This window comes from Lycium barbarum, chromosome 5 (assembly GCF_019175385.1).
Source record: "Lycium barbarum isolate Lr01 chromosome 5, ASM1917538v2, whole genome shotgun sequence".
Taxonomy (NCBI): domain Eukaryota; kingdom Viridiplantae; phylum Streptophyta; class Magnoliopsida; order Solanales; family Solanaceae; genus Lycium; species Lycium barbarum.
The window spans coordinates 136,613,044-136,637,871 of NC_083341.1; the positions used below are offsets into that span (position 1 = coordinate 136,613,044).

Consider the following 24,828-nt stretch of genomic DNA (forward strand, 5'->3'; position numbering starts at 1 on the left):
TTAAAATTTGTCTTATTTTGGTTTTGTTCGCCTCTTTTTATATTTAGTAAGTTGACAATTCAAATATTCTACATGTCGAGTTTTTTATAATCACAAAATTCAAAGGATATTTTATTATATTATACACATTTTAAATTTAGAACCACAAGATTCAAAAGTCTATCTTTATTTCTTAAAATCTGTGCCTAGTCAAACGTAGACACTTAAATTGAAACAGAGGAGTATATGCCAAATGAAGGCAATGAAATGATAATTGAGACACTGCGGACACGTGGAGACTTAAAAAGCAAACACAAAAGAGACATTATTAATGTTAAACCTCTGAAATGTACACATGTTAGTCCCGGCTTAGACTACTATTTCAGTTACTTTTTGTACAACTTATTGTTGCTTTGTTCGTCCACCTTGGGCGTTTGTTGTTAAATAGAAAAAAATTTATCTTATTTTGGTTATGTCCGCCTCTTTTTATATTTAGTAAGTTGACAATTCAAATATCCTACATGTCAAGTTTATAATCCCAAGATTCAAAGGATATTTTACTATATTATACAGATTTTTAATTTAGAACCACAAGATTTGAAAGTCTATTTTTATTTCTTAAATTCTGTGTCTAGTCAAACGGAGAACTTAAATTGAGACAGAGGGAGTATATGCCAAATAAAAGAAATGAAAGGACAATTAAAACACTACGGACACGTGGGGACTTTAAAAGTAAACACACAAGAGGTAGAATTAATGTTCAACTTCTAAAATATACACATGTTAGTCCTTACTTAGAGTACAATTTCAGTTGCTTTTTGTACAACTTATTGTTGCTGTGTTCGTCCACGTTGGACGTTTTTCTATTTTAAGTAATGTGGCCAAGTAATATGGGACGAAGGGAGTACTTCATTTATTAATTCTTAAACAACGTGAAAAGTCAAGTATAGTAATGTGACCAAGTAATATGGGACGAAGAGAGTAATTCATTTATTAATTCTTAAAGAATGAAGAGAGTAATTCATTTAATAATTCTTAAAGAACATGAAAAGTCAAGTAATGTGGCCAAGTAATACGGGACGGAGGAAGTACTTCATTTATTAATTCTTAAAGAACGTGAAAAATCAGAAGTGAACAAGTGAAAGTGCACGGAGGAAATAAATATGTGTCGGAGAATTAAAATTGAAGTGCATACATGCATACATGAGAAGAGAATAAATATTCAGTAAGAATGTGAAAAGTCAAAAGTGAACAAGTAAAAGTGCACGGAGGAAATAAATATGTGTCAGAGAATTAAAATTGATGTGCATACGTGTATAAATGAGGAGAATAAATATTCTATATTGCATATGTCCACGTGAGATTTATGAATTCTTAAAGAACGTGAAAAGTCAAAAGTACACAAGTAAAAGTGCACAGAGGAAATAAATTTGTGTAGGAGAATTAAAATTGAACTGCATACGTCTATACATGAGAAGAAAATAAGTATTCAGTAAGAACGTGAAAAGTGAACAAGTAAAAGTGCACGGAAAAAATAAATGTGTCAGAGTATTAAAATTAAAGTGCATACGTCTATACATGAGAAGGGAATCAATATTAAGTACTATGACATATGTCCACGTGTAATAAAAAAGTAGTTGGTTAAAGTGTATAAGTTATATAGCTTTTGGTACAATTATTCATTGCATGTACAATATCTAAAGCTTTTGGTACAAGCAGTCAATGCTATGTTGGTCCCTCTTCCACACTTATATATAATAGAAATATTATCTCAAAATATTTATATATGATTTTAGACAACAGGATGAATATGTGTGGTGGAATGGGATTTCTTTTCAGATCAAATTTGGAAAAAACTGTTGTGTTTTGGAAGGACGATGAGCTTCTTTAGACTTGGACAAAAAAGGGTTATTTAGATTAATTTTCAAATAAACACATGCAAAAATAAGTACCCTCACTGTTATGATTTAAACGAGTACGAAATTTAAGATAAAAATGAATGACTATATATATATATATAAATATTTGAAATATGCGATAACATTTGTATGATTATAAAAAATTCTCATTAAAAGTAACATGAGAAATATAATTTATTATTTTCAAATTTAGAAATATGTATTCTTTTTTAAACAGATTAAAAAGAAAGTGTATCCATACACTTAAATGAAGGGAATATTTTTTTTTCTACCTTCTTTGGTATAAAAAGAGAATTTCCACATCACTCTAATTTAATCCATTACCTACTAATCTCCAAATGGAAGTTAGAGAAAGCTTTTTCATTGCTCTTTTGATATTATCTGACCTGGTTTTGAGTATGAAAGGGGAAAAAAGTGAAAGGGGAGGTTGTCTTTAATTACTCCTTGCGGTGTTAGCTAAGGAAGGATATTTTTGTCATTATGTTAATGACGTAATAGGAGTGATTACTTGTTTCCTTTCCATATGTAAATGTTCAAAAGTAAGTGATGGGACATTATTACTACTGAACTACTTAAAGTAGTATTTATTTAAATCAGCAAATGTTTGTGTTGCAATTTTGTTTTTCTCCCGACTCGTGTTGATTTAAATTAAAATTTTGGTATTTAAGTTGATTCAACTACTAAGATAAGAATAAAGAAAATTCTAAATTTTGGAAACATATCTCTTTGGGCATCAAATATTACTTCAGCATTTCAAATGCTAAACTTCAGTATTTGTAAATTGCTCATCAAAAATTGCGAATACAAGGCTTTCGGGAATATTTCAAGTGAAATAAATGTTTTATTTCATAATCACAAAATTTGATAAAGAATATTTTTCTCTTTGATGAACTCTAGACGATGCATACCCAAAGTAATTATGTCAATTGACTACACCGGGGCTAAACTCCAATTATCCTAAGGGAGCGATATTTTTTGTCTCACAAGTAGCGACCTGCCCGAATAGTGTAATGATTGTCTTCTTGTCTCCGAAATGAATTAAAAAATAACTCCTCAACCTTGCGATTTAGAGCAAATATACCTCATGTTACAAAAGTGATGTATATATAACCATACTGTTCCAAAATGGTGCAAATATACCTCTGCCCTTATATAAATAGTGCAAATATACCATTTTCGCTAACGGATTTTTTTTCTAAAATCAGCTATCTTATTTTAATTTTTTAAAAAATGCCACGTGGCTTTTAAAAAAAAATCTACACATTTTTTTAGTATAGACATATTTTTCTAACACCATATGATAATATTTTTTTCTGATTCGTCGGGTCTGGTTCATTTAAAAAAATATCTCCGTGGCTTTAAAAAAAAAAAGTCTACTCATTTTTTTATACGAATCAGACCCGACCTAGCAGAAAAAAATTATCATACTGCTTTAGAAAAATATGTCTACTAAAAAAAATAAGTAGACTTTTTATTAAAGCCACATGATATTTTTTAATTAATAATAAAATAAATGATTTAAAAAAAAAATCGTAGCAAAAAGGGTATATGCACCATTTTATAACGTCAAGGGTATAGTTATACCACTTTTATAAAGGTTTATATTTGCACATTTTCCCAATTTTCTATGATGATGCGAAGTATCAAGACGGTAATATCTCATGCGCTTTAACTATAACTGCGACCTAACGTAATCGAATGTACAAAAACAATAAAAGGGGTAACACACAATGATCTATTTTGAAAAACCACTCTCATTTAAGAAGACCTAACTGCCATACTGAAATTTAGGGGATGGTGATAAAAAAAATTACAAAAATTTACTGAAGTGAAGGTAGGAAAAACAAAAAAGAATACCTACTAGCTTTTCAATTATTACTTCAAAAGGTCGATCTAAAACAGTTGGATTTTGTTAGATCTTCCGAGTTAAATAGGTGGATAGTTCCATTGTGCCGTCCAATTGAGTTTTACCATTTCGTTATTGTAGGCTATTTCGAACCTGTGGTAACTGATTAAACTGTACTTCATCTCTTTCTACATAAAAACAAAATTATTTACACGATTGTCTAGTGGATCCAACCATGTAATCATTTATTCTGCCGCATATTATTTTAGCACAACTTTTTAAAATAGATGTACACAATTATTGCTTTTTAGTTTAAGTCACAAATTATGAAAAAATGGGACTATTTTTTTTTTTTATTTCTTACCCAGTATCCGGTATATGCATTAGGGCCCAATTCGGATTGCCGGAAAGTCCCACATTGGGGTAAAGCGTTTCTTAAAAAAGATGATTACGTATCCGAGAGACTAGTTAAGAATGAAACAGTACTTACCACTTCACCATAAACCTGCTAGTAAAATTGGAGCAATTAACTATGTTTAGTTGTCATATTTTTATTTATTCTGTTCCCTGCATAATCCTAATAATAAATTTGACCAACGTAATAAAGCCTCAATTTCAATGCCGGTTTGCTAAAACGAACTGCCGGCCATAAACGACGTCGTAAGACATGCCACGTGGGTTCCTCTGACAGAGAGTACAAAGCTTAGGTACCCGTTAGCGGTTAGAATTGAAGTTAGGAGTACGGATAGGTTAGCTAAAAGGTTGATAATAAGAGATATATTTTTAATTCCTTTAAATATCAATAAATTTTAATTTTACTTTTATAATATTTAGTTAAATACAATTAATCAGTTTTTCTTGGTTTTGAAAGGGTGTCTTCACAAATCTCAATTAATACTCAAATAAAAAACGTGTACATCAGAAATAAAAAAAATGACGGGATATATCTCTATTTCATCGAACCACCAAAAAAAAGTCGTTCTATCTAAAGTGTAACCAGCTTGATTAGACATAATTAATCTTTTAGTCAAACGTGCACTTCTAATTTCTTTGCTTGTGAACATTTATACTTTTATCATTATTATTAACCATTTCAATGCTTAATTACTCATATATTATGTTAATTTTGTGTTATTACTTCATATTTAAGGGTCAATAGTTAGAGAAAAGTCTAAATACTACATATTTGTACGACTAAAAACACATATTTTAATTAATTGAATGTTAAATATACTTTCTCGAATATCGCACGATCAAAATAAGAATTTACAATAAATGAAAAAGGAATCTTAATAATTCACTGCTCGGGATGGCAAAACGAAGCAAAGATTAATTTATGTATTTTGAGATCTGAGAAGTCACGAGTTAACCCTACAAATGAAATAGGGATGGAAAGATAAAATATTCGCCCAAGTAACTAGAAAAACTACACTTATTATCCTCTTTTTAAGTTTTAAAATTTAAGTCGATAAGAATAAATGAAAAACAAAATAAAATTTTAGGTTAGGAGTGGGTACGAAAAACGATGAGATTTCGTGTGGGAGGCACCGCCTGCATGACCCATTAAAATATTATTAAAATAAAAAAACTATTTGTTTTTAACTCTGCCTTTATTTCCTTTTTAAAAACATTTTGCAGGTGTTGCAGATCTTGCCTCCCCATACGCTTCTTTTTTTCTTTAATAATAAAATAAAATAAAATAAATATTTAAAAAATTAATGATATTTTTCTCTCTCTCTTTCGTGTGTATATAAAGTGAAGGAACCCTTCCTTATCATCCTTCGTTGCTCGTCTAAAAGACTGACCGTTTCTTCTTTATCTCTCTTTAATTAAATTACAGTAATTAATTCTTCTTTGAAAATCCTCTTTTTAGAGGAACCAATTTTTTTTTCACTTTTCTGTATAGCTTGCTCAAGTAAGTTTCTCTCTCTTTGAAATTATTCAGTTTCGTTAATTTGAATATTTGTTTTTCTGACTTGCTTTTTTCGCAATTTTTTTTTTGTCTTAGTTGAAGATTTTATGATTTTGCTGAAGAAATTGCTTTTCATGTGTTGTATGCGTTTTTACGATTTTTTCTTTTTTGATACAAAAATTGCTTGTAAAATATTTGGAAAATTGAATAGTTTGAGTTGTTTTTCCGAAGTAAATTCAGCTGATGTTATTTGTTTTAAGAGTTTATGAGTTTTTTTTTTTTTATGATTTTGCTGAAGAAATTGCTTTTCATGTGGTTGACGCGTTTTCACAAAAAATAAAAAATAAAAAAATACCGGAGCTTATGTTTTGTTGCAAATATTGCTTTAAAAATACTTGTAAAAAAATGGAAAATTGAATAGCTGCGAGTGTATTGATTTTTATCGCAGTAATTTTTTTTTTTTATGGAAATTGCTTTCTAGGCTTGATTTGTTAAATTGAAAAAAAAATCAAAGAGTAAGCGTAGATCTGTGAAGAAATTAAGAAGATTTATGATTTTTCCAGTTGAATACATCTCTAATTCATCCTCAAAATTTTGAATTACTTCTCAAAACTCGTTTATACTCCATGAATTTTAGGTTGTTTTTGCGATTTTGATCTTCTTTTGAAGTAGCAATTAATTAATTAATCACATGTTTCAATATATCTTTGATTTTTCCTTTAATTTCTATTTTTGCTGGATTTTTCTTCGCTGTTTCAACGAAAAAGTTAAAAAACCTTCACTTCCGTGACTCCGTCTCACGATTCCTTTAATTATTTGTCCAGATCTGTATAAAAATAAAAAAAATAAAAAATAGAAACTTCAAATAATTCGTATAATGAAATTTATAGTTAGTATGTTCTTTTTATTATTAGTATTTTAATTTCTCTATTACTTCAGATCTGTAAAGTTTCTTCAAATATTACGTACTATAGAATTCATAATTAGTATTTTAATTTTCGTTAAGTCTCTATTACTTCAGATCTGTAAAAACAATTCTATGAGCTCTTACTTAGAATTTCAATGTTTTTTTTTTAATTTGAAACAAGAGAGATGATTTATAAATCTGTAAATTTTTTCTTCAGATCTATAAGAAATTTCTCTGATCTAACCTAATTTTTTTTTTCCAGAAACAGGCGTTTTTTTGTTCTTTTCAATTAGATTTTATATTATCAAGCTAGAAAGAGGAGGATGAATCACTGTGCAATTCAACAAGGTGCTTTTGCTGCTTGTGAAGATATGTGGAGTTCAATTTCTGATACTAAAAAGGATGCTCTTGTTTGCCCTAAGCCTCGACGTCTTGGCCTTTTAAACGCTACCATAAACGAACCTATTCGACCTCTCAGATGGCATGTTAGGTAATAACATCTCTATCCCGAATTACTTTTAGGGGTCGTTTGGTTCGCGGACTTAGAGCCTGTTTGGATTGAACTTAGTTTAACTGCTTTTAAGCATCACAAAGTAAGCCAAAACTTATATGAGTTTTGGTTTGTGAGCCATAAAGTTATAAGCATTCAGGGATTATAATCTTCGGACTAATTTGTTCCGCCTACCGTGTGGGTTAAAATAACACCAAGTTTTGATGAAATAAGGTGTGGGGGGATATTCCATGATTAAGTTTGGGATCTAATTTATACTTTGTGTGCTTGAAGGTATAAATTTATCGTGGATTTGTTGTAGTTTCAACCAAACGGAGTATTAAATCTAATCTCAAACTTAATTCAAGATATCCCAGCTTATCCCATGAGCCAAAAGACCCCTAAAATCACATATGTTTTCTACTATTTTTTATTGATTTTTTTAGTTCTTTGTTCAACAGCCATCAACAAGAGCTATGTGATTCAAGAGCTGGAGCTGATCTATTGGATATCATCCTCGCAAAGGTAGGTTTGGTCATTGCTTTTCAATTATTTGTGTAATATAATGGTAGTTTGGGGACGTGGAGTCCCATCTATTTGACAAAAATGAAGGGGAAAAAATTAAAAAATGAATGGGAAAAAGAGAGCCTTTTGTTGACGTATGTTTAAGGGCTTTTGTCCAAGTGTGTGGGCACCATGTACTTGTCAGTGTAAGGTGTTAGATTGGTGAATTTCATCTTACTCTCTAATTGAGTGGCGTAGAATGAATTGACATGTGTTTATTAATTTTGATCAACAACAACAACAAAATACGATCATGGTAGTGTGTACGCAGATCTTACCCCCCTTGGGAGGTAGAGAGGCTGATTCTGGTTGGCCCTTGGCCCGAAGAAAAGCAAATTAGTGTTTATTAGTTTTGATTAACTTACAAAAAGGCTTTTCAACTATTAAAACTTATGAGTTGTTTAAAATCAGCTAACTATCTATGAAACATATGCTGATTATTGGTTCTGAAAATTGTTACAGGGTGGTGGTGGTGCGGATCAATCATCTGCTGCACAGGTAGCCTCGTCGCCCCCATTTTTTTGTGGGTCACCGCCGAGCAGAGTCTCTAACCCATTAATTCAAGATGCGCGATTTGGGGATGAGAAGGTCACCCCAGTTTCACCTCGGGCAATTCCTATACCGTCCGGAATGGCTTCGTCCCCATCTGCATCAGCCAGGAAAGGCGGATGCGTGAGGGCGAATTTTGGCAACAATCCGGCTGTTAGAGTAGAGGGCTTTGATTGCCTTGACAGGGATCGTCGTAACTGCAGCATCCCTGCCCTGGCTTAATCGAACCCTTCAAGTCCATTTTCAACACTCAAGAGAAAAGTAAATATAGAGGTAATTTGAAGTTGTTACACGAAGGAGAGTAATCAAATCAAACTTTGGTTTTAGCATCAGCAGCAGGAGAAAAAAAACAGGAATTTTGAACATTTTCATCAACAACCTGAGGAAATGAGCAAACACCCTTTTGCCTAATGTAAATATGTTTAAAGGGTCTGTAATGAGTAGTAGTACTACGGTGTGTCTTGGTGTCTGTAAGTAAAATGAGAGTTGTGTTGTTATTAACCCAAGTAAGTAAATAATTATGAGATAAAATTAGGTGGTGGGTCATGAGGGAAAAAGCCCTCTTGAAATGGTGGTTGTAAGTAAGTATGAAGTTTAGACTTGGAGGAGGAAATTTTTAGGATTTGTGTCCATTTTGGGGTGGTTAAGAAATGTCAATATGGACAAGCTATGACGAAGAGATTTTGTCTTAGAAAAAGGAAAAAACCTTTAGTTGTTGAGTGGAGTCATCGTTGTAGTCGATTCACTTTTGTAAATATATGAAATATAAATATCCTTTTTACGGCTATATGATATATGATTATTCTGTTGTATAATTGCGTATGTCGATTTGATTTTTCTTCCATCACTTTCATTTAGTCGGTTAAATGCTGATGTTGTAGTGTAATATGAATGATGCTTTGCTTGTTGGCTACGCGAAGGACAGTAAATTATTGGTTGGAAATGGGCTGTTGGACTAGGATTTTTGTTCATTCTGCTTTTAAAGGTTATTATCTTTCTTAGATTTTTACCTTGGAATATTTCTTGTTTTGTACTACCATTCAGAAGTCGGTTTTACCTAATTATAAGTTGACAGCTAGATAGATATTTGGTATGTGTTTGGTGGAGATTTGAAAGAAAATGAGGATCCGTTTGGGCATGAGAAATTTTCAGTTTTTCCCAGAATTTTTTTTCAATTTATTTGTGAAGTTGTACCCGAAATTTGGGAAACACTTAAAATTTAATTTTCCCTTTCATCAAGTTCAAATAACCTAATATTGTCTACAAAAACTATAACAAAATATAACTCCATCTTCAAAATTTTAAATTTGAAAAATATTTGATTTTCATGGCCAAACACCTACTAAGATTTGAAGTTGAAGGTGAAAAGTGTAATTGAAAGTAAAAAGTATTCAAACATGAAAATAAAGTTGAAATCTGATTACAAAGTTGAAAAATTCTTAAAATATAGTTCTCAAATTTCGAATTGTTAAAAGGATATATGACGGTATGCAATACCGCCCGGTCATTCTCAGTTAGAATATGCTGTAACAAAAACAAAACAAAAAAACCCAGAAAAGCACTTTAACTTATACAAAAAAGAAGACAAAAATAAAGAGATTAGTAAAAAGACGGAAAGCGCTTTCTTTTTCTTTCTTTTTACGGACAGGCACTTGGTGTTGATATGTTTGCTAATCAAATACTAATTTATTCCAGTTTCAGAATGATTAAATACCAAAAGGTTTGAATTAGGACAATACTAAATCAGGATCATGCATTATCATCAATCTAAGCTCCTACTAAATTCAAATTAGGAAAAGAAAAGAAAAAAGCTGCAGATTCCCACTAAAGCATTGACAGAATAAAGTTAAAATTCGTTGAGAACAAAAGTTGAAATTCTTCTTCTAGTGGGGCTGGTTATTGGGTAAAAATGTCCAAAAAGTAAATGTGGGATAAGACCTTTGCTTAAAGCATTGATCCTTACGATTGCAGTTGGTGATTATGACTTCCAAGATTAATTATAATCTTTTAAAAAAGGAGTAATTGGGAGCATTGAAGTCAAAAGACAACTGAGGTGTGTGTTTACATAGAAATTTCAAACAAAAGCGACAAGTCAAATGGTATGAGGTGTTGTGTTTTGTGTGGTTGTGCGTTACAACTAAGACATTATCAAGTTGACCAAGTTCATCAAAGACAAAAAAGAATCTCCGAGTCCCAACATATTAGGCAACAGCTTGCACGTTGTAACTAGGTTGTAACAAAGAAAAATCAAATTAAGTGAAGGATTAACAATCCCATTTAGAATTAAAAAAACCATTTGGCCCGATATGTGCTTTAATCTATATTAATTTATCATAATTAGATAGTAATGAATTATTCATATATCCATTAACAATGATTAAATAAAACATCATATGCAAAAAACATATGGCATATAATTATAGATTTGATACAAGAACCCGATGTGTTATCCTTTCATACTATTAGTCGCAGTATTATTTTTGTAGTTCCTTGTCCTTCCATTTCTATTAGTTATACTATCTGTTGTTTTTATACTTGTATGAGATTTCACTGAGTATGTTATTATTGTTGTAACCTCATACATGTCATTTAATGGCCTTATAGGTAAAAAGTAAACTAATGGATATACAATCGTAAAATCGAAAGAGAATAGAAAAATTCAAATTTATCGGACAAGTAGATTCTGAGAAATGAATGATTGAAAAAACTTAAAATTAAATTATCGAAATTACTTCGATCAAACATTTCATGACACGAGTTGATGATTAGTTGCCCGCCAAAATCCTTCGATTTTTTTAAGCATGTAGGGTTGATAGTGATGCTTTTGGATTATTTCATGTGATGTATATACTAGTAGAATTATTTAGCAACTTATGACTCAAAATAGTCAATATAGTTGCTTGAGGTAGAAATTAGCTAAAACTGGTTTTTCAGTTTGTCAAATCATGAATTATAAACTATTTAATTTCATATTTTCAAGTGCTGTAGCCAATCAGGACACATTATGTTTAACAAATAATAGATGATTTTAGAAAGATAAACGAAAAGCCAATAGCAAAAATACAAAAAAAGGTGGCTGACGAGGTGGTCAACTTCTTTCTATCCTCTCCCCTCCTCACCCCCCAGCCCCACCCAACACCCCGAACCCCCATATTTTATTTTATTATAATATTTCTTGAGAAATATAAATGAAATGAGTACGACCCATATCGAGAAATGCTACCAAAATCTAACATACGACATACTTTCTTTTCAAATTAAATGATCTATCTTCAGTTTATACTAGGATTAATATTTTAAAAAGTTTCCACTGAGTCGAGAGATTAATATCTTCAGTTTATACTAGGATCACTCCACTTTCAATTAAGATTTCAAGTTTGAGACTTGAAAATGAAAAACTTCTTGGTAGGGAGCGTTTTACTCAATGAAGAGTTTACTTAACCCAAAACTGAAAACTGCCTACTGATCACATCGACCAATAAGACCCTTAAACACCCAGAAGCAAATAGGCAAAAGTTTGAACTCTAATAGGACTAGTACCTCAATAAATAGAAGAAATTGCACGTTTTTCCCTTAAAATGGGCTGGTCCTTAATTTTTTCCTCTTCAAAATCGAACTTATGCCTATCGACAGCATAAGTTTTTTAAGAACACGAGCATAACTTGTGAGATATTATAATGTGAAAATATAAATAAAGACCAACACAAGATAGGGAAAAAGTGCAAATGACCCCGATAAATGGGGGAGAAATGGAGAAGTAGACACATTTTAAACTGCTAACCAAGCATTAGGCAACATTTTAAAATTACTTAAACTTTAGCCACTTTTTAATAGTAACATAACATCAAAATTTTACTCAACAAGCTTATAAATCTTTGATAGGTGGTCGACTATATCTGATAAGCCCAACTTGCTGTGAAAACGACTAGGGCGGCCCAACTAGATGGACTTGAAATTAATTAATTGATTTTTTTTATATGATCATTTGATATTAGGTACACATAAAACTTTAATTGGATGATCAGTTTCTATCTTGCTATTTAAATCATATTCAGTTTTTTTAATATTTAACTTGTAACGTGTTGACAAACTTCAGACAAAAACATTCATGCACAATGAGTTAATTTCTTTAAGAAGAATTTTGCATTGACATAAAATTGTTTATTTCCTGCATGGTTATTTATGTTCATATTTTTGTACAGCTAAAGACCTTTATGTTGGCCAATTCAAGTCCAAATCTAACGGGAAGGATTTTTAATTGTTGTCAAACCAACGGAAAAAGAATCGATCATTTAGGTATGAAGTTAGGCTCGAAAAATTCAACTTCACATATACATGTTTAAAGTTAAGCTTTATCAAATTTGGAGTAATATGTCAACATCCGGAATACATTTATGAAGTTGAATCCTTTTTCCCCCTTCCCTTTGATCCTCTTGCCGGCTCAACTTAGCGCCCCCCACCCCCCGCCCCCTCCCCCGCCCCAAAATTATTGTTTTATATATGATTATATATCATAAAAGACATTATTAATAAAAGATATTAATTTTTAAAAATGTGATAGAGGGTTTGAAGATAAATAACTCAAATTTCATAACAAACATGTGTATATAAAAATGACTAATTTGATGACCATATTGATAAAAAAAAAAAAAGTCTTTTGTAGTATTTTTTTTTTTAGAATTGATTATTTTAATTTGAAGTACACAACTGTTAATGAATTTTTTTTTTATTAATTAACTTAAGGCCTCTTATTATAGTTTGGCTTTAGGCCACAAATTATGTTGAGCCGCCCCTAGTTGGAGCTATGCTCCTTTGGTGATTCGAACTCACGATTATGGAATTGTAGGTGGAGGTGCTGACTATTTGAGCAAATCCCTTTTGTCCCCAAGTTGAAACCTTCAAGCCTAAATTGTTATTCATATAACTAAATCTGTTAGCAAGCCCAACTTCATCTTTGTATATCTGAAAGTTCTTAAAATGAAATTAATTTTAAAGCGTGTGAACTTACAAAAACGACTATCTTTGTACATCTCATGATAAACAATAATCACGATAATTCATATTTGGATGCGTAAACTCATTAAAGGATTCCTTCTAAGTAGGGGGGAGCTAGTGCTTCGGTTACGGGTCCAGATGTATTCAGTAACTTTAGTTAAAACCCTATATTTATCTTAAAAATCTATTAAACATATACGATAAATTATTAATTTAAAACTCAGTAACTTATATTAGAATCCCGAATCTATAAATTTCAAATAATGACTTTTCCCTGCTTCTAGGGAGAGAATTTTCTATTTTTAAGGCTCAAATTTGAGATTCAGTCATTCTTTGAAATTTGAGATAAGAATTGGAAATCTGAGATCTATATTTCAGTGCAATATTTGTGGTCCCATGTACGTAGGAGAAAGAAAGAAGAAGCTTCAGATGCGTTTTGCCGACTTGGCTTAAAATATGTCAATTGTCCCACTAGCCACAAATAACACCCATTTTTTGCACAACTGTCACCAGAACCCAGCTAGCGGAGCTTATCCGGGGTCCGGAAAATATGTCAATTGTCACACTAGCCACAAATAACACCCATTTTTTGCACAACTGTCACCAGAACTCACTTAGTGGAGCTTATCCGGGGTCCGGAATCAAAATACCTCAGAAAAAAAAAAGGTACAAAAGTAACTTTAACGCATGATTTTCATGGATTATTGGATTGTCTTATTATTTTTTATTTATTTATTTCTTTCTTTCTTTCTTCCTTTCTTTCACACCTTTTTACATACTTTAGTCATAGATTAATCATGTTTCGAGACTACAAAACTTGAATATTTTATATAGAACCCTATTTATTTTTGTGCGATTAATAAGGTAGGCTCAACACATCGAGGATACACAAAACTTCGGATTGTCGTTTTACTGGTTGAAAAGTGCTCGAGATCCATTTTTGTTTGAAGACTTGTTGTCATTAGCTTTAAATTATTTATGTTTTAGGGTTTCATGTTATTTTTATATTAATGCGTAACTTTATTTTGAAAATTTCACAAATAAATAAATTAACAATAATAAAAAATTAACAAATTAATAATCCATAATCAATTAACAAAATATTAATTCATAATCAATTATTTCTGTGTTTTTTTTTTTTTTTTTTTTTTTTGCGTTATACCCTTCGACGCCCAACTAATTGGAGTCCGCAACTTAAATAACTTCAAAAGTGGGTTTGAGTACCAAAATAATTCATTAACGAATAACGAACAATAAGCTAAATCCCGAATAACGAATAATAAACTAAATCCCGAATAACGAACGATAAACTAAATCCTGAATAACAAACGATAAGCTAACATTAACAGAATTTCCGAAAAGGATTAGTTAGTTAACATAATTTTTTGACGAAGGATTAGTTAGTTAAAATAAAATTTTATTCGTTATTACTTTAACTACATGAGTTAAGTAAATTATAATCAACAATACAATATCATGGATTATTCAAATAACTAATTAAATCCTCCATAACTTATCCTAGTTAAGTAAGTTCTAATTAGAGAATTTTTTTTAGTTAATTTCAAGAATAATGAATAATTTAATTTTTACAAATACGGCACCTCCATGGATCTCCGTTAATTATTTATTATTATGGCATTGTTAATATTTGTTAATTATGTCATTGTTAATATATTTATTTCTGAAATTGTTTTTCCCATGTTAATTACTTGTTTATCCCATGTTAATCGTTAACTGAATTAGTTCGTTTTTTTACTAATAATATCTTCTCAACGCTCCCGCCGAGGTTTGATCTCCGGTGGATGAGATAAAAAAAAGTCAAAAGCCAAAGGCTTTACCACCAAGCCAAGTAATTAGACACTTTTTATTATTTTGTATGTTCACTAATGCTATCTAAATTGTTTTCTTAGATTGAATTTGGAACCTTGAAATTGACATTGAAAACATCATTATCACGGGATTATGGAATTGAAATATATTTTTCGCCATTAGATTTAAAAAAGAAATAAATGAAAATTGTGCACGAATTTGGGGAAAATTGAAATTGAATGGGACAACGGACGTTTTTGGAAAATTTGGGGCGGGCGAACAACCTTGCGGCAGTTTAGATGCATAGATCTCGAAAAAATACCCAAAATCAAAAAACAAATCGCATCAAATGGACATCCGAGCGCAAAGTTATAACCATTTAAAATTTCACCAACTTACAAATAAATTAGTGAGCAAAAGGTTTTTTAATGGGTTATTTTGGTACCCAAATCCACTTTTTGGGTTATTTAAGTTGCAGACTCCAATTAGTTGGGGGTTGAAGGGCATAACGCAAAAAAAAAAAAAAAAAAATTACACAAAAATAATTGATCATGAATTGATATTTTGTTAATTGATTATAAAAATAAAGTTATAATCACTAAAAATAAAGTTACGCATTAATATAAAAATAACGTGAAACCCTAAAACATAAATAACTTAAAGCTAATGACAACAAGTCTTCAAACAAAAATGGACTTCGAGCACTTTTCAACCACTAAAACGACAATCCGAAGTTTTGTGTATCCTTGATGTGTTGAGCCTACCTTATTAATCGTACAAAAATAAATAGGGTTCTATATAAAATATTCAAGTTTTAGACTCTCGAAGCATGATTAATCTATGGCTAAATTATGTAAAAAAGTGTGAAAGAAAGAAAGAAAGAAAGAAAGAAAAATAAAAATAAGACAATCCAATAACTCATGAAAATCATACGTTAAAGGACTTAACGGGTCCGTCTCCGTTAAGTCCTTTAATGCATGATTTTCATGCGTTAAAGGTACTTTTGTACCTCTTTTTTTTTTCTGGGGTATTTTGATTCATACCCTTTTTTTTTTGGGTTATTTTGGTTCTACACTCAGCTTATCCGCCGCTCCTATGTAATAGTAATATTTGGTAGGATTTTTGTTAAATACTCATAAGATAGTGTAAGTATTTCAATATACAAATATATCTAAATTTCTGACTCAAATTATTTCATTAGGAGGTGATTTTGTCTATTTTACCTTTATTTATGTCTTAAAATATAATCTCTCTTTTGAGGGTTTGTATCAGATTACATGAGCTGTTTGGTGTAATTTATTCTTTTATTAATATGCTAAAAAAAACACATATTGATATTTAGAAATTGCTTGATTTTATATCTCCCACTCCCGTACAGTTAGCATATGTTCCTATAGTTACAAAAATATCATGACATGCCCATCATTGCATATTCTTAGAGTATATATATATATATATATCACTTTATGTGTTATATTTTTCTTTTGAGCTTGTTTTTAAAATGAATGTCATATATCTCTATTTTTGTGTGTACATAGCGAAAGATTAGTGCACCGGATTATTCATTTTTTTTATTTTTTATTTTGACATTAATTAAACGCTCTATTACGTCATAGCTCGTTCTACATCATAAATTTTGAATTTTTTCTTATATTTCATACGCGATCAAACGGATAAATTGAGACAGATGATGTATAAAATATGTTTTATCACAGATATTGTAGAATTTAGTACGGTTTTATGGCATCACGCAATAAATCTCATAGGTGGGGAACACTGATTCCAAGAAGCCGTAGGTGTGACCAAAATTAAAACGGCCACCCTTTCGACAATAACAAAATGGGAGCCCAATTTGCCTTCTTGTGACTCCCAAATGACACAACTTGGTACTTTGTGTGATCATACACCACCCAATCACCAAATCTAACCAATATAATAAATGCTTTACTTTTAGTACATAAAGCTCCGACCAAACCCTCAAGAAAATAGATTAAGGTGTTTTTTTTTAGTCCGTCTAAAAAAAGTTAAATAAATACTTTTTAGAATTAATTTGACGTTAAACATTTGGTTTTACAAGACAAATATTTGTGATTTGTTTTAGATGCAAGTTTTAGAAGTTTTTTTTTTCTTCCTTTTTTAAACTTTGTTCCAGTCAAATACTGACAAATAAATTAGGACAAAATGAGTATAACATTTTCTGTTCAGTGTAATGTGACAGGATCTTCTTATTAATCTGTTCTAAAAAGAATGACGTATTTATATTTTGAAATAATTTAACTTTAGACTTTCAATTGCTTTATTGTCATGCTTATATAGCCATAAAAACCGTATAACACGTTTAAGATAACAAGTTTTAAAAGTTTTTCTTTCTTAAATTTCGTACTCAATCAAACTATTACAACAACAACATAGCCGGTGCAATCCCAAACTTTGGATAAATCATTTTTTTATCTATTGTGATATTTGTACTAATAAAAGATAATAAGTACCCGATAAAATAATCGAGATGCAGAAAAGATATTTCTTGGGTCGACAGTCGACACTTGCGACCTCGGAACGGGTCACATTCAATTCAACTTGATTGTTCATTGAACTTTTACCACACAACCATCTACTTGTTAATGGTCCAATACATAGGACTCTCACGGCCCCCCAAAAGTCAATTATCAACTCTTTCACGTGATCTTGGGAACTTGCAACTTTCCTCTAGCCCATTGTCACTTGTTTAATTTTTGACCAACTTGCATCACCTCTAATTTTCTCAACATCTATAAATAGCAAAATTTTCCTTCCATATATAACAATGCAACACAAAGTTGGTATAAATCAAGAGCTAGGTCATTAATTCTTGTTTAAGGTTTTTTCGGGCCGGACGGAGATCGACCCTCCAGTACAAAGGCAGAACGGAGTTTGACTGTAACACTCGATATAAAATGAAGAGGCAAAGAGGTGGTAAGATGATAGCAAATAATTATGAGGAGAAGAAAAAGGCCAAAAGGGTTGTTGAGAAACAGTGTGAAGAGGTGAAAAAAGAGGAAGAACAGAGGAAAAATGGTGGAGGAAATGTTGTGAAGGAAGTGGAATTAATGGCTGATCAGTGTGATAATAATAATAATTGGATTAATGAATGGCTATGTTCATGGAATATGGGGGATGAACAAATGTCATGGGGAACATGTTGGTCACCTATTTGGGACATGGAGTTCTTGGGAGAAGCTTATAATAACTTGTACAATGATGTTTTGTGGGATGATGATGTTTGGGATTTGAAAGCCATCAAGGAAGTTCCAAGTTCATAGAGAGAAACTTCAAAATATAACTAGAGAGGACATCAATTCTAACAAAAATTGTCAGCAGATCATCTTTAGCTCCAAATGATCAATCAGTTATGTGATAGTAAAGAATGTATTGTTGTTGTTTTTTCCAGAATTAGTTGTAATAGGCTGCAAATGCACATATATGTACAATGTGTATGATTACTCGTAATTTGTTAGATGTGCGTGAATAAAGTTTCATAGGGAAAGTAAAGAAAACGAAGCTAACTATAAGTGGATATTCTTTGGGTAAAAATTTATCTCCACCCAGCATTTATACGAAACTAACTAATAGATGCATGACATGTGTTTGCACATAGACTGTTAACACTTAATCATATGTGGTTACTTAACATACATTTTCACCTTATTAAATCACTTAACTATAGTAGATCTATATAATTTGGTGTAAACACCGGGCGCATGTAAGTATTTGCATATTCTTAATGTTGGGATACTTTTTTGAAAAAAAAATGCAATATTGGCTTAAAATGGACAATATCAAGTCATGTTAAGAATATCTTTGAGATAACTTAACCCAACAATTGGTACCAGAGTCAATGATTTGTCTGGATGAATATGGAGATATATAGTTAGAGTGATGGGGTAGGGCTCTGCTTATTGGCTTGGTCTGTCTATGAGCCGGTTTACTATCTTTACCTGTAATTTGGAGAAACACACACAAGAAGAAGCATGTGGAGCTTGGTGGCCATAAATGCTTGGATGATGTGGGTGACACACAATTAATCTCTAAATTAGTCTGTGAATGATAATGGGTCATGTGAAACTTAGTCTAACACTACTAAAAAAAATAGGTATTTTCGACCTGGAAATTTCGACCTCACTTTTGGTAAAAAAAAAATCGACCTCATGTGGTCAAAATTTTCAAATTAATTTTTTTTTATTTTCTTTAGGATTTTGACCACATGAGGTCGTTTTTTTACGGGAAAATATGATTTCGACCTCATGAGGTCGATTTTTTTTTGTACAAATAATAAATGAAAAAAATCATTTTACAAAAAAATAAATTATATAAATATAAAAAAATTAATGATATTTTTTTTAAAAAAAAAAATCAAATTTCGACCGCATGAGGTCGAAAAAATTAATTCAAATCTGATTTAATTTTTTCGACCACATGCAGTCGAAACAGTTCAATAAATAATACACCCACACAGGCCGTTGAAAATATTTCATCTCCCCCCAAAACTTTCTCTTCTCTTTCAAAAAAATTTACCCTCTCTAAACTCATCTTCCCGAAAATTCCCACCACCCCCACCAACATCTCCCCCCAAAACTGTTTGATGTTCCTAAAGTGAAACTATGTGCGCCTATTTCTGAGTATGTTTTAGGTTAGCTAAATTAGTATTATATAATTAAATGAATTCGCTTAGAAATTTGGTATGTTGAACTTGGCACTTACTTTTTTTTATTTGAAGGTGGGTTTGTTGATTAGCTTGCTAGTGGCTTGTTGAAGGTGGGTTTGTTGATTAGCTTGTTAAGCAGTCCTTGTTAGCACCGGCGTTCTCCAAATAGGCGATGCCGTCCAGTTAAACCACCGGAGTAGTCACCAGCCGCCGCCGACTGAACAGTGAGCTAGGTTAGTCCCTTTTTTTTTTGGTTTTTTTTTTTCAATCTCATTTTATCATTATTAGTTGCATTACTTTGTATAGTTGTAGTTTAATTAGAAGATTTGTTAACTTTATTGATTGTTCAATGTTTGTTTTAGGTATTAAAATGTTATCTTTATTTTAGGGTTTCGAAATGAAATTGAATGTTGTTGTTGTAGTATTCAAACTGAAATTCCAATTAATTTGGTTTAAAGATAGCATTTGTGTTTAAAGATTGCATTTGTAGCTATTTTGTTAAAATTTTACCAAGTGTAAATTGAAATTGAAATTGAATGTTGTTGGTGTTGCATTTGTAGCTATTTGTTGTTGTTTTTACCAAAATTTGAGAATTGTTAGAGCTAGGGAGACTTATCCTTTATACTTGTGATATGCTTCCAGCTTCTCTTTCAACCAAACTCGTATTTGACATGTTTGTGCTACTCTGACTTATGTAAAATCATTTTCTTATTGTTTAACTGTTTGACAAAGTAGTCAAGGGATTTTGTGAAACTCGTTCACTTGTAAGTTGCAAAGCTTAAAATTCGATATTAAGATTTTTTAATTTTTTTCTTATTTTTGGAATAGGTTGTCAATTGCCGGAGTTAAGGAAGATTTGCTAGATACAAGAAAGTAGCAGCAGAGGTTAGGTTATTTACTGCTTACAGTTCATCAAAACTACATCAGTTACTTTTATTTATCTCTAGAAATAGATTGTTGTCTGCTATCCACAAGCCTTTTCTGTCTTGATATATTTTTGTTTTCCTGATATATTTTCGTTTTCCTTCTTTCTCTAACAAGTAGCCCATGTTTTGTTGAATCGTTCTCGTTTTGGTAATGGATTTGATGAAATCGCTTGTGTTTTCTATAGCAACTGATGTCATATGTTAAGGTGGCTGATCTTGGATCCTTTTGGATGATGATACTTTGAATTATGGTTTTCCTTGACTTTATTGAGCTTTCCTTTTTTTTTTTTTTTTTTTTAGTTCTTGTTCTTGAGCTAGAGTCAGAGGTGTTATTTTGGTTCTTGATGAGACAAGGTGATTCTAGATCTCTTTCTATGTCAAGTGGCTGTGCCAAGGATAAAAAAAGACTAATTGGTTTGATAACCTAACACTTCTTGATAAAGCTCCGTCTTTAACCTTTTAGTGAAGCCTTGAAATTGAACTCACTTTATTTATTTGTTGAAAATTAAAATAAAAATGTGTTGAAGCCACTAACAACTTCAGCAAGGTGAATAAATTGGAAGAGGTGGAATTGCAAGTGTATGCAAGTGGTTTGCTTTCATGTTTATTTTATTCTCCCTACAAGAACAACGTTCGATACCAAACAAGTTGGGGTCGTAATTAATCTTCACTAATCATGTTCAATTTTGAATTTATAGATCTCATCTTAAATATCTTCACTAGTATGAAAGAAATAAGTAGTAAGTTAACACTGATTATGTTGTTTAATTGGACAGCTACAAGCAAAATAACCATGAGGATTAATTTGTTTAGCTTTGGACAACTTGGTGCTGGTGTTGTTTTGATTTGCCTTCTTCAACTAGTCATGGACATATTTTTCTGTTATTTATGGTCTTTACCAGTGTTCTGTAAAGCAGTATGTGGTGTACTTTCATATGGCTGTTGGTGGTGTTTTTAAGGATAATGCTTCAAGCGTTGAGTTTAGAGTTGAGTCTTGCTTTGGCATTGTTTTTAGTATGTTTTTGTGGGTTTCTGCAATATAATTATCCCTCCACTAATGTCTTGCAGTTTCAAGTAGTTTATTAATCTCTTTTTTTTTTTTTTGGTATAGAAATCTATGTGGATCAGTTTGCTTGTGATTTGAAACTTGATGGATATTAGATCTCTTCTACTCTTTTTTAACCGACAGTATGGTTCGAGCACACTTGGAGGGCCTGCTTTAAAATCTGCCAAGCATATATGTTTGTTTCTCTTCTAAATTATAGCTTCTTCTTTGGTTTTCTTTTCAGCTTACTCAACTCGGGGCCCTCTCATATTCCCCCGTGTCCCGGGGATGCTCGTAGGTCACAGCCCAGTAGACGACGTAGGTCACAAGACAACGTAGTTCATGCTCTTGTTGATGAGGACAGTGGGGAGGAATTGGATCATGTCTCTAACACCTAACGTTGACTTTTTTGATTCGTATACTTTTGGATTGTAATATTGCTATGTTTTCTTGGATATGTATATTTTTTTATGATAATTTTAATTCGAATTAGATGTACTTTTGAAGGTGAATTGATTGTAGGAAGTAGTTTATGAATATTTTAACTTTACGATGTTTAAGTGTTTGAATGTAGAAAGTAGTTTATGGTTGTTTAACTTTACGATGTTCAAGTGTTTGAATGTAGTTTTAAGGATATTTAGAAGTACTTTAAATTGAAACTTGAGGTTGAATTTGATTTTAGAATGTGAAGTTTATGATTGTAGAAGTACTTTGATGAATTGGACGTGTTGATGAGTTGCATTGTTGATTTGGTTGATGAGTGTGATTGGCAGGTGGGCTGCTGTAAAAGCAGCTGAATGTTGGAATTTTTTTTCCAGATTTTCGACCTCATGAGGTCGAAAATTCATCCAGATATTGATAATTTTCGACCTCATAAGGTCGAAATTGTATTCAGAAATTAGAATTTCGACCGCACGAGGTCGAAAATCTGGGCAACATTTTGAATTTCGACCTCATGAGGTCGAAATCTGGCAACAATATTGCTAAATTTCGATCTCATACGGTCAAAATTCTGAAAATATTTTTTTTATTATTTTTATCTTCTTTTATTAATATTTAAATAAAAAATAACTTTTTCGACCTCAGGTGGTCGAAAAATTTATTTTCGTAATTTAGGTAGAAAACTTATTTCAACCGCGTGAGTTCGAAAATTTCCGACCATGTGAGGTCGAAAAAAATTTCACCCTAGCTGTTAGCGACCATGCCTTGCGGTCCAAAATTGGCCTTTTTCGACCTCGTGTGATCGAAAATTTTGATCGAATTTCACTGTTTTTTTAGTAGTGTAAAGGGAAGATTGTTGCGTGAGTAAGAACAACATCCCACATGAAAAGTAGAAAAAGAAGAGAAGCTATTTAAGTGGATAGTTTTAATGGTGTAAGACATTTTGATAAATATCGTGTGAGCTTTGTCCAAAGAGATCAATATCACGTTATTTTAATACTATTTTTAAGTTATTTTAGCCAACATAATTAGCAGTCAAAAGTGTCTTTTTTTTTTTCTTTTTTTTTGTTGTTGTTGTTGATACAATTTGATTTCAATTAAGCAAAAAGCGGTGACAGAGATTTTAAACGTCATTTTGTCAGCTTCATTAATTGGTGTACAATTCACAAAATTGAATTTCCTAGTTTAGCAATTGCAAGTGTGACAACCTAGTATACTGGTCACATAATGAGTAGACATTGGAATGGGCTTAGGCATTAGAAGCAGGCCTACCATTAAGATTGCTGAAATAAGCCTATTCAAATTGAGCAGGCCAAATTATTGGGTTCTAGGGAGCTCATTCGAGTTAGTTCATTTTTTTGCGCGGATTGCCCTTCTTTTCGGTGGTCTTTAAATTTTGTCCCTTATATTTGTGGTCTTTAAATTATGCCTCTCATATTGCTGGTCTTTAATTTTTGCCCTTCGCATTGCAACTCTGAGCGTTCACGCAAAAATCATGAGGTTCTGAGTTCGAACCCCCGCTCAAGCATAAATTAAAAAAAAAATTGCAAGGCAAGGTTTGGGTCGCGTGTATGCCGGACCCGACATACTCTTGTTGAGGAATTACCAAATTTATGCCGGACCTGGCATACTCATGCCTTATGGGCAGACTTGGCATAAGTATGTCGGGTCCAGCATAACTTTGGTAATTCCTTAACAAGTTTATGCCGGTGGGGGCATACTTTTAATGGGCAAATTTTTATGTCGGGTCCGGCATAAACTTGTGAAGGAATTACCAAAGTTATGCCGGACTCGGCATACTTATGCCAAGTCTGCCCATAAGGCATAAGTATGCCGGGTCCGGCATAACTTTGGTAATTCCTTCACAAGTGTATACCCGTGGGGGCATAGCGAAACTTAAACTCTGTCGTGCAATTTTTTTTTTTAAAATTTTGACTGTGTGGAGGTTCGAACCCGGAACCCATGGGTTTTAGCCGAAGGGCAAAATTTAAAGATTTCAAATATGAGGGGCAAAATTTAAAGACCACCCCAAAAGAAGGGCAATTCTGCGAATTGCCTGAGTTAGTTTATAAATTTTGCACGGATTGTACCTAATTTAGAGCGGTCTTTAATTATTGGCCTCAAACAAGATGGTCTTTTAAGTTTTGTCGTTGCTTCTCATTTAATGAAAATTTGGGCCAAAGTCCCTTACTTATGACCTAATTTGGCAAGGCATAAGTTTAGAGAACTTTTGTCTTGTCCGGCATAAGTTCTTAGGAATTAAGTTATTCAGCATAAGTTCTCTGTACACCCCTACCTGAAGCTCACACAAAATAAAGAAACGGTTTGGGCAAAATAAAGAAACGGTTTGGACGATACAAAGTTGCGACCAAGTTGGACCCTGACCGTTTTGATGTGTGTGATATTTGTAAGTATTTAGAAATTAATATTCCCTCAGTCTCAATTTATATAAGGATTAAATTTATTTAGAGAGTCAAATATTTTTTCTTTGACTACAATTTCAAATATAGATTTTTTAGTACTTTATAATAAAATTTACGTATTTAAAAACTAAATAAAAAGTAGTACTATAAGCCTGCATAATTAATAATTAATAATATATGATAAAAATTGAAAAAAATAATTGTCAAAGAAAGAGCTAGTTATATTAGCTCTTTCTTTGACAATGATTTTTTTCATATATTATTAATTATTAAGTAGAGGAAATTAATTAAAAGGGGTCTTTACAAAAATAAACAGAGATATACCCTCGTATGACCCTCTAT

General features: G+C 31.7%; 2 protein-coding genes and 1 long non-coding RNA gene across 4 annotated transcripts; all 3 read left to right on the forward strand.

Annotated features, from left to right (window-relative positions):
* Positions 1-5,504: 5,504 nt before the first annotated feature.
* Positions 5,505-8,953, forward strand: LOC132641772 (uncharacterized). Its single transcript, XM_060358861.1, has 4 exons — positions 5,505-5,659; positions 6,826-7,053; positions 7,515-7,578; positions 8,080-8,953. Exons 2-4 carry the CDS (start codon positions 6,887-6,889, stop codon positions 8,386-8,388), a joined length of 540 nt encoding a protein of 179 aa, XP_060214844.1. The 5' UTR covers positions 5,505-5,659; positions 6,826-6,886; the 3' UTR covers positions 8,389-8,953.
* An 8,797-nt stretch (positions 8,954-17,750) lies between these two features.
* On the forward strand, positions 17,751-18,456 carry LOC132641773 (uncharacterized). The gene has a single exon (XM_060358862.1). It carries the CDS (start codon positions 17,904-17,906, stop codon positions 18,267-18,269), a length of 366 nt encoding a protein of 121 aa, XP_060214845.1. The 5' UTR covers positions 17,751-17,903; the 3' UTR covers positions 18,270-18,456.
* An 868-nt stretch (positions 18,457-19,324) lies between these two features.
* Positions 19,325-22,328, forward strand: LOC132641774 (uncharacterized). 2 transcript variants are annotated; one of them, XR_009582970.1, is made up of 4 exons: positions 19,325-19,625; positions 19,724-19,884; positions 20,480-20,536; positions 21,867-22,328. It is a non-coding gene; the product is annotated as an uncharacterized LOC132641774 (long non-coding RNA). The 2 variants fall into 2 exon arrangements; XR_009582969.1 differs by having other exon boundaries at positions 19,327-19,636.
* Positions 22,329-24,828: the final 2,500 nt, after the last annotated feature.

Bases quoted from the DNA above. Each gene is read 5' to 3' on its own strand.
- LOC132641772 (XM_060358861.1), top strand. From the start codon at position 6,887: ATGAATCACTGTGCAATTCAACAAGGTGCTTTTGCTGCTTGTGAAGAT. The intron at 7,054-7,514 runs GTAATAACATCT...TTTGTTCAACAG, and splicing joins CCTCTCAGATGGCATGTTAG to CCATCAACAAGAGCTATGTG. The intron at 7,579-8,079 runs GTAGGTTTGGTC...AAATTGTTACAG, and splicing joins TGGATATCATCCTCGCAAAG to GGTGGTGGTGGTGCGGATCA.
- LOC132641773 (XM_060358862.1), top strand. From the start codon at position 17,904: ATGAAGAGGCAAAGAGGTGGTAAGATGATAGCAAATAATTATGAGGAG.